The 10,398-nt window shown below is 45.3% G+C and overlaps 1 protein-coding gene across 1 annotated transcript; it reads right to left on the bottom strand.

The window, feature by feature from the left end:
- Positions 1 to 2,747: 2,747 nt before the first annotated feature.
- On the bottom strand, positions 2,748 to 6,145 carry RASL11B (RAS like family 11 member B). The gene is made up of 4 exons (XM_007957690.2): positions 6,001 to 6,145; positions 5,298 to 5,354; positions 4,080 to 4,156; positions 2,748 to 3,218 (listed from the first exon to the last, which is right to left on the bottom strand). Exons 1-4 carry the CDS (start codon positions 6,143 to 6,145, stop codon positions 2,748 to 2,750), a joined length of 750 nt encoding a protein of 249 aa, XP_007955881.1.
- Between the last annotated feature and the right edge of the window lie 4,253 nt (positions 6,146 to 10,398).

Below are 10,398 nucleotides of genomic sequence, written 5' to 3'. Positions count from 1 at the left end.
CCATGTGACAGAGCAGAACTGCCCCATGGGGTTTTCTAGGCTGTAATCTTTAAGGAAGCAGATCACCAGGTTTTCCTCCAGTGGAGCCATTGAGTGGGTTTGAATTTTGGTTATCAGCTGAGTGCTTAATCATTGCACCACCAGGGCTCAAGAATAGTCAGAAGACATCAATTCTAGTCCTTTGTATGAACGTGAGCACATCACTCAAAACTCTTAGCCTGTTTTCTCATCTGCAAAATGATAGAAACACCTCCCCAACTCTCCTCCCCACCCTTCTCACAGGGTTATCCTGAGGATTAACTGAGAGTAGGTATGTGAAAGCACTACTCAAACAAATGCAAGGTGTGATTATTTGCCCATCAAAATGGTGACTCATTCCGCTTGCATGAAAGGTCTCCCAGCCCAGATGGAAGCAGATGAGAGGCCTGGCAGGTTTCATGCATACATTGTGGCAAAAGCTCCATGGGAGTGTCTCCTGGAACAGCTCAGAGCTTCTACTGTTGAGAACGAGGTGAATTTTCTGAAAGTAGGGCACTCAGAGAAGAGGTTTGCCAAATAAAGCATGTACGGAGAAATCAGTAATCTTGTGTACAGAAGTTAGTACTTTTGCTGAAAGATGTCCTAACAGTATAAAGTGTATACCCAGATATGTCTTAAATTTTCCTGGAGGACCCTGAAGGAAGTAATAGGATACATAGCACTCTTGAATATAAAACATAGACAAATTACAATTTGCAACATTGACTGTATGCTGCAGTGTTTTGTTCGGTTGTACATAGGGTCATAGGGTCGCTATGAGTAGGACCCGACCCCACAGCACTTAACAACTGTATGCTGCAGCATTTGATGAGCTTTTAACTTGTGCCTGTTTCCTCATCTGTAATGTGGGTGTAATAGAATGTACTGCACTAGTTTGCTGTGCGACTTAAGAGACAACCCCTAGATGGCATAATGCCTAACTCCACATGACCAATCAATATAAGATACTAATACTTCATCAGATGAAGGGCAGAGGTTAGCATTTCAATAAAAGCCAAGTCAGCCATGAGATCAGAACTGGATGGTGCCCAGCTACCATTACTGAAGATTTTGATCAAAGAGTCTATGAGTCCTGATCAAAAGAGGAAAAATGCAGCACACAATTTTACATTCTCCTGGACTTATTTTCTGGAGTCATTGAAGCTGGATGAACCCCCAAAACTATTGCCTAGGTAACTTTTAAACCTTCAACCAAAAACAGCCCTTGTTCGCTATCTTCTTTAAACCAAATAATTGTTACTACGTGCCATCGAGTGGGACCCAACTTATAATGACCCCCTTCTTGGGTTTCCGAGGCAGCATCACTACGGAAGTTGATTGCCCAACCTTCCTTCCGAGGAGTGGCTGGTGGGTTTGAACCGCCAGCCTTCTGGTTAGCAGTCAAGTGCCTTAGGTACTATGTTAATAGTTTAGCTTAATTGGCAAAGAAGGTGTCTTGAACATTGTGCTGTTTTAAAGATCAGTGTAGGAGCAAATTAAGCACAGCAACTCAAGAGGTTAGATAGGAAACAGTGAGTTTACGTTGATGAGGGAGGAACAGATCAGAAAAGGTGAGAATGGTTGTACAACTTGTGGAATATAATCAATGTCGCTGAATTGTACATGTAGAAATTGTTGAATTGGCGTATGTTCTGCTGTGTATGTTTTCAACAAGAAAAACAAATTATTTAAAAAAAAAGAAAAAAGACACATAGTCTTTTGAAATGAAGATTTATTGTACATAAAATAAATTACAGTTTAAGCCAAAGCACAAGTGGCTTTTAAAGTGCTTCTGTGTAGGGGATTTGGCAGGGTAGCCCCTGCATCTGTTCACTTGCTGTCAGATAATGTTTTTGTATTTTAGCCACCCATTGCCATGATTTAGTTGGGCCTAGAAACCAACCTTATGTCATTGCCATGCACTGTTTACACAAATCACACCAAAATCAATTTATTATTATTTTTTTCTGTACCTGATTCAACAGTTTAAAATTATACAGTCTCACAATTACTCGAAGTCTATGGCTGAAGAGTTTCAGTTCACAACTACACAACACATGTTCAGTAAACCATTCACATCCTGTGTTGGGAAACCTTGTCTTTCTCCAGCCTTTCTGCAGATGCAAGCTTACATATGTCTGTATGGAGAACAATCTGGCCCTTAAATACAATCTTTTTTTTTTTTTCTTTTTTTTAAAAAGGAGGATTATTCTTAAATGAAGACATCTAGGTATCCTTCAGGTTAGAAAGGCATTCTCTATAGTGTTCCAGACGTGCAAGTCATACTGATAAAAGCAATTCTTCCTTTTAAGAGGAAAAAAAAAAAGAAGAAAGCAAAAAAGGAAGGGAGAAAGTAAGTGAATGCTTAATCTGTTCTTTCATTCTCATTGTAAACCACATCAATATTTTGTGACACTACCACTGATCATTTACAAGGTGGTTATGAACAAAAAACAAAGCAATAATGCCTCCCTTTCCACTCAAAAGGAAGAGACAGAGAGTACATTTCACATAGAGCGTGGCACGGCAGGCTCACTGAAGGCCCATCAATCCTGTTCTCCCGTTCAGAATAGCACTTCCTTCTCTGCAGCAGTTCCATAGGCCCTTGTGGTCTCTCTGCTCCAGCCCCTTCTGGAACCATGAATTACTGCCAGCGTTCGACATTCCCACATTCGAAGAACCTCAGGCCCTCTTCCTGGGAAGACCAAACCCCCTAGAGTGCCCCTGTCTCAGACAGAAGTGACAGTCCTCACTTTGGCAGAGAGGGCTTGCTTGAACCTCCTCTTCAGGTCCTGCATGTTGGGTGACTTGGGTCTGGGGATGAGGGAGGTTCTTCGCTTCTCCGGCGTGCTGCTGGGCAGCTGTTTGTGACTCACTTCTTTGCACAGCACGTGGAAAGCATTGTACACATCATTGTAATTTTCACTGACAGACACCTCATAGAACGAGCAGCCCAGCATGCCAGCCAGCTGCAGTCCGAGCTGAGGGTCCACCTGCTTGATGTGCAAAAGGTCAGCTTTGTTGGCCACGACCACCACAGGCAACCGGGTGCCCAGGTGTAACTGCTGGACGTGCTGGTGGAGCTGGCCAATGAGTTCATAGCTCTTGTAATCGGTGATGGAGAAAACGATCACCACAGCATCGGCCCAGCGAATGCACCTATTTAGCTGTTCACTGCAGCTCAAGCCGTTCTCATGGACCTGGAAAAGAGAGGTGACCGTACGGTGAGCAGATAGTGCCATATAGAGCCCTGGTGTGGTTACATAGAGAATTCAAAAGAGCCCTTCACAGTAATGCCAGGTTACAGGCCATAAACAAGTTATATCCCCACACACTTCAGCCTTCTTGACACTATGTTGATCCAGCTGCACAGAGTTGGAATAAATAACAGTGCAGCTCACCACACTCAAGTGGAAAATTGACCTGCAGAGAACTCCATGCAGAGAGACTTTGTAGTTGCACAAAATGGGAAATTAACTGGCTAGACAGTAAGTCTGGGGAAGGAAAGATAGGAGCTGGAAGCATTTAAACCTGGAAAACTGCCCAGTTCAAGAGGGGGAGAAAAAACCCACCAGCATGGCTCTTTAGTCTATAGAGTAACTTTCAACAATATAAAAGTGATCCTAAGTATTGGTGACTATACCTCGATGTTTGAATTTTAACAATCGATACATTTATTTTCTGTACCTGATGCAACAGTTTTAAGAGTTATACAGTCTCACAATTAATTACACAAAGTCTGTGGCTGGCAGTTGGAGTTCACAACCAGGTAACACATGCCCAGGGAGCCATACCCATCCTGTGTCATGAAACCTCTCCTCCTACAGCTTTTCTGCCCATGGAGCTTACATATGTCTGTAGGGAGAAAAATCTGGCCCTTAAACACAATCTTTTATTCTTTTTGGAGGAAGGGGGATTTTCCAAAACTACTTGTAAAAGTCTAGACTTTACTCCCCAGATTTCTTTACTCCTTAGACACAAGGTACTTTGAGAACAACTGAACAATGCCACAGCCAAGTAGACTTTGTGTTGCCCCATCACGTATCTTAAGAGTTTCTCACCTGAATACCTGGAGTGTCTTGAACCTGAATAGCCAGGGTTTCACCCTCAATTTGGACTTGTCTGGTATAGAGATTACCTATGAAGGCAAAGAAAAAAGAATTGTTCCTTTTTGTGAAACTTAAAAAGTAATTATATATATATATATATATATAAATTTTTTAAAGTTACAAAGAAAATATAGTCTGTACCAAAGACACAGAAGTAAAATTCATTTCTGTTTCATGGACATATTTCAGATGTATTTTAAACTCATTTTTTCTTTAACCCTATGTTAGTGGATTCATTAAAACCATGGTAAAATTTGGATTTTGTGACACTTGCTCTGTTTTTAAAGAGACCTCCCATATTTAAGCTATTTCCTTGGAGAACATTTTCTTGCTCAACATGTGTGGAATTTCTATTTTATTTTAATAGTTTATCACTCTCACACAAACTTATATTTTAGCTATTAGATATAATGGCTCAGTAGGCAAATATTATTAGTAAATGCAGAGCCAATCTTAACAGCAGAATAAAAATGTGACATAATGCTAGCCAAATCCACATCAAAGCGGAAGACAGCCATGTCTTATCTGGGGATGGCTTATATAGCTCATTCTAAATAATCCCCTGAAGGTGCCACATGTGGTCAGAGAAGTTTGGCAATTTGCTAACAGAGCAGAAGTAGAAACCTCTGGAAGCCAGTCCAGTGGCCAGTCCTAATGACAGGGATTGGAAATACGTGTTCTCTTGTGTATCAGAGCCTCTCCTCCTCAAATTCTACCATCTAGTCATCTTTTCTTTGTTAAGAAAAGTTCAGCTTTACAACTGCTGTCCTTTGGCCTTTGCTTTAAGAAGGTCACTCTTAAAGGCAGCCAGCAGAGAGGGAGAGTGGTGGGGGGGAGGAGCTGCCTTTTTTTTTTTTTTATGACTTTGCAGGAGTGTTTGGGAGGCTCAGGCTCTTCAGTACAAAAAGGTGCTTCCAACTGGGGTCCCTACAGTTAAAACATACCAAGAGGAATACTTTCAGGCACTTGATAAAATGATGAATGGGTTCAGAAGGGACTGAGGCCAGACCGTAGTTACGGGGGTGGGGGGTGGGGTTCACTGGGGCAGTGCGAAACTAGAAGTAGCTGGATCCTGATCATTTCTGAAGGAACCTGCCTGGGAGATACTGAAAAACGGGAACAGCAATACTGTTACAAGTTAGAACATTTTCCTCCAATCCATTTCCTCACCTGCGTTTCTTTCATAGTCACCGATGAAACGTTTGGTAAGGAACCGCACCACCAGAGCTGTAGGTCAGAAAAGAGAAACCAAAAAGGGTGAACCCTCGCACAAGAAGTTAAGATTAGTCTCCACCCCACCCCCAGCTTGGAAAACAATTCTCACGGAGAAAGCCACTGAGGGCCACCACGTGAAATTCCTACCCTGCAGCTCCTTGACCCTCCTTCCAGAGACAAGGGAGAGGAGGCTGAAGGCACCGTGAATTATGGCTCTGTCCAGCTGGAAGGGTCATTTGGCCCACCCCACGCCCCTGAGCCTGGCTGAGCCACACCTAGGCCTTCCACTAGACAGATGTCTTTCCGAACCTAAGACCTCCAGGAGGGGCTCCGTGCACCGGCGCCCCTCCCTCCCTGTGCCAGGCACTGCCAGAGGCTCAAAAACCACAGAACTCTGATCCTAGTTATGCCGGTGGTGACGGGAAAGCCGCATGGCCATTCCCAGCACCCTCATCTGTAGGAGGGGTTAGAAGCGATGATGGAGCGATGGTGCATAAGGTTCCTCCTGGAGCGACAGCGGATCAACAGGAGTGGGTGGCAGGTCCAGCTGCAACTCCCACCTTCCCCCACGCGCCTCGTTTACCCGCAACTCCCAGCGGGGGTTGCCCATGTCCAGTCTCGAAGATGAGCCACTAGTCTGCGGAGCACGCGAACTCACCGGTCTTGCCCACGCCGCTAGCCCCAACCACGGCGATCTTGACGAGCCGGCGACCCGCAGCCCCCAGGCAGCAATCGGCGGCGGAAGCGGCATTGCCCGAGGCGGGGTACTCGGCAATGGTGCACATGTTTTGAATAAGGCGCATCGCCGCTGGGACCGAGGCTACAGCGCGCTGGACCGGAGTTCTGGGGTGGAAGGAGGATCGCGCTGCGCGGGAGCGACAAGGAGGACAGAGCAGGGCAGTATGCAGGCAAAAGCACCCGACAAGGTGTCAGGCGATTGCTCGAAAGGGCTTGGGCTTGAGTCTGGTGTTGCACCGGCTGCGCGCGCTGTTTTCTCCCGGGCTGGCCCCGCCCTCTGCCTCCCACCGCCAATCCTGGGGCGGCCTGTGAGAGGCCCCGCCCACGGCGCTGCTCTGATCGCGAGATGCTCCTAGGGGCGCCTGCCGCGAGTGAGAGGCCCCGTGAGGAGCAGGGAAAATGGGGCAGCTGCTTCAGGGGACCACTGTGTGAGCGGGAATCCATCTCGCAGCCAGTGTCGGGCGCCGCTCGTGGTCCCGCTGCGCCCGCACGGGGTAGAGGCTGTAGCTGCAGGGTTGGGGGTGCCTCCGGCTCCGGGAAGCGGGGCTTGATCGGCGGGTCGAATGTGGAGGAAGCACATCCCCCTCCCCCCACGCTGCCGGGGCGTACTTGCCTTTCTGCGGACTAGCCTGGGCCCGCACTGTGAGACCTGCCACCCTGATGCCCCAATAGCGAGTGCTCGGTATCTCCTCTCGCCAGCTTCACACTCCTAGGCCTGCATCCCGCTGACCTCTCAGCCTACGCGGGAGGTACCTGCCAGCCTGTAAGTGCTCGGGCCTGGGAGTGCCGGTCCTGCTACCGTGTGTATTGTCTGTCTCCTTAGTTTGAGGCGTGATTGCACTGTCTTGGGTGCATCCTGGATAGCATGCCGGACCACAGATTTGGGTACAATTGCAATTATGACAAAGATCCCATCCGCACCGCTCTGAAGTGTGACATTTGCCTTGGGGGCAGTAATATCTCCCAATTTGCTCTGGACTCAAGTTCTCTGGCTCTGGCAAGCTCATATGAACGCACATGCGATAGGTCCCTTGTATGGCATACCGAGCCAAAGCAAGAAGTGATTACAGAGCACGATTCTTACCACACAGCTACACCTCACACACAGCTCCAGCTCTTCCAAAAGCTGTGAAAATGAAAAGCAGTTACCCAGTTGCGACGTCTGTGGATACCAACTCCATTCTGAGGCAAAACCTGAAAGGGCTGGACGCTTCAATATCCAGTCATCAGGAAGACCGGAAGTTAGTTAAGAGACTTGATGCCCTTAGGAAGATGTTGGACCGACACTTCTAAAATCTCGAGCTCCAGCCCCAGACATCCTCCTCAGGGAACTGAACCATCAGTGACAGGTTGAACTCCTGATCCTTGCACCATTCTGCAGTTTGAATTCTGACTGCAAAAGACCTTCATGAGACATTCTGACTGACCACCTTTCAGACCCCACCACTCTTTCCTCTGCACCTTTCCCCTTTTGGGCCCCAAATATTCCAGAGGCTTTTATCCTGTGGGCACATGACAACAAACACTGTGGTTTTGTGTCTGCACCAACATTAAAGGCTGAAAAGCAAAATAAGCAAATTCCCTTATCTATACATGTCAGGCATCTAATTTGCTCTCCCTCAAATCCTCCACTGAACTAACAGGATTTGACAGAATTTATGATGCTGACCCAGTGTGGATGCTAAGATGAACCTTTTTTAGGTGTTTGCAGGAATTTAGGGGACAATTAAAAAGCAATCTCAAGCAGTGGTGTCCGGGACGGGGGTGCTGAGCAGAGGAGGGCAGGCACAGACCACATCAGGTGACACTATCAGAGAGGCTGACACCAAAATTTTATTGCAGTGTCTCAGCAGAAATTTATTATTTTTTTGTAAAAATATCCCTGTAGTAAGTTATAACACCAAAAACATTTTTCCTAAGCCCAGCTTTTATGTATCAATATAACTACAAAGTTAAAACTCTATGTTAATTTTTTTTTTTTTTTTTAACTTCCAGTGTGCTCCATACTGAAGGCTATAGTCTTTGCTCTTCATTAGTAAGTGCTTCACGTCTTCTTCACTTTCTCGGCAAACAACGTTGTGCCATCTGCATATCTCAGGTTGTTAATGAGTTTTCCTGCAGTCCTGACATCACATTCTTCATATAGTCCAGCTTCTTGGCTTATTTGCTCAGCATACATATTGAATAAGTATTGTGAAAGGATACAACCCTGACACACAACTTCCCTGATTTAAAACCACCCAGTGTCCCTTGTTCTGTTCAAACCTTGCTTGCTGAAAGTAAAAGCTTGAAGCACTTACTGATGAAATTCAAAGGGTACAGCTTTCAGTATGGATTACACCTCAACATAAAGAAAACTAAAATCCTCACAGCTAGACCAATAAGCAACATCATGAGAAATGAAGAAAAGATTGAAGTTGTCCAGGACTTTGTTATACTTGGATCCATGATCAATGCCCATAGAAGCAGCAAAAGACCTCTTCAAAATGTTAGAGCAAAGTTATCACTTTGAAGACTAAGGTTCACCTGACCCAAGCCATGGTATTTTCAATCTCCTCATATGCATGTGAAAGCTGGACAATGAATAAGGAAGATCTAAGAAGAATTCATTTGAATTGCGGTGTTGGCGAAGTATATTGAAAATATCATGGACTGCCAGAAGAACAAACAAGTTTACCTTGGAAGAAGTATAGATGAAATTTTCCTTAGAAGTGAGAATGGCCAAACTTTGTCTCTCATACTTTGGTCATGTTATCAGAAGGGACCAGTCCCCAAAAAAGATATCATGCTTGGTAAAACACCAAACCAAAAGCCAAACTCAGTGCTATTGAGTCAGATCCGACTAATAGTGACCCCTCCTTGGGTTTCCGAGGTGGTATCTCTACGGAAGATTGCCCAGTCTTCCTTCCGAGCAGTGGCTGGGGGGTTTGAACCACCAGCCTTCTGGTTAGCTGTCAAATGCCTTCAGCACTATGCCACCAGAGCTCCTTGGTAAAAAGCATAGTGCCATTGAAAAAGGGGAAGACCCTCAACGAGATGGATCGACAAAATGGTTGCAACAATGGGCTCAACCATGGCAATCATGCTTGAGGATGGTGCAGAACCAGTAAGTGTTTTGTTCTGTTGTACACATTGTCACTATGAGTCAGAACTGACTCCACGGCAACTAACAACAACAACAACAACGCATTCCAGTCAGAGCTGTCATTATTACCCAGTTACAACGAGGCTTCAAATCACATGTGTTGTTGTTGTTATGTGCCGTTGAGTCGGACCCGACTCATAGCGACCCCTCCTTGGGTTTCCAAGGCAGTATTACTACAAAAGTAGATTGCCCCATCTACCTTCTGAGGAGTGGCTGGTGGGTTTGAACCACCAGCTGATAAGCAGTCAAGTGCCTTAGGTACTACGCTACGAGAGCTCCCAATGTAACGTGTGTTTCATTGACATGAGCTATAAGCACACGCTGTTGTTTTCATTGCTTCTGGTGCTTTTATAGTCACTGATTTTGTCAAATTTCCTGGCGTTTTAGCCACAATATCATGGTAGATAGTATTTGTGAAACTATATCAGTAACTTTTTTGAGAATGAGGTAGTAATTAAAGGAAAACGAGAAAATTTTTAAAATGCTTCTGCTCAGTTACTAATCATGTAGTAACTACACCCACTCCTCACTTATCGACATGGTTAGGTTCCAAAGACAATGTCATTATGTGAAAATGGGTGTCATTCTAAAATGGAGGATTTTTTTTTTTTTTTTTTTCTGTTTTCAGATCATCCATTTTTTTCCAATTATTTTTATTTGGCAAATATGATCATAGAAATAACAGCTACAATTTATTGATGTGCTTCTCGCTGTGACGAGTCCAGTTATTCCTTGTGGAGAAGGAGCTTTGGAGGAGACACAGCCAGTAAAGCCAGGCTGTTTGACTAGAGGGTCTATGGCTTAGCCACTTCACTTTCCTCTGGTGCTAGGTCTGAGCTTTCCTTGTGAAACCTCTTCCAGGGTTCCACTTCCATCCCTGCAAGCCCTACACTCACAATCAGGAGCCTGCTCTGCCCTCTGGCCTAGTGAGCAATGAAGGCTCAGGGCTTCCTGTGAGGGAGCTGGGAGCCTGGCCCCTCCTTGAAGGAAGGGTGCTCCACACCCATTGCTGCCATGCCCACTACCTTGTTAATGCACAAAATAGTCAGATAGGAGATTTTTTACTTTTGTTGTAAATGCAAAATATCAGATAAAGAGAGTTGATAATTTGGTACATTCACACAATGGAATACTATGCAACGCTAAAGAATAATGTAGAATCTGCAAAACACC

Source organism: Orycteropus afer, unplaced genomic scaffold (genome assembly GCF_000298275.1).
Source record: "Orycteropus afer afer isolate SDZICR_OR568_19922 unplaced genomic scaffold, OryAfe1.0 scaffold00777, whole genome shotgun sequence".
Taxonomy (NCBI): Eukaryota; Metazoa; Chordata; class Mammalia; order Tubulidentata; family Orycteropodidae; genus Orycteropus; species Orycteropus afer.
Note: the sequence above shows the minus strand (reverse complement) of the source record. Positions and strands in the feature narration are given on the sequence as shown.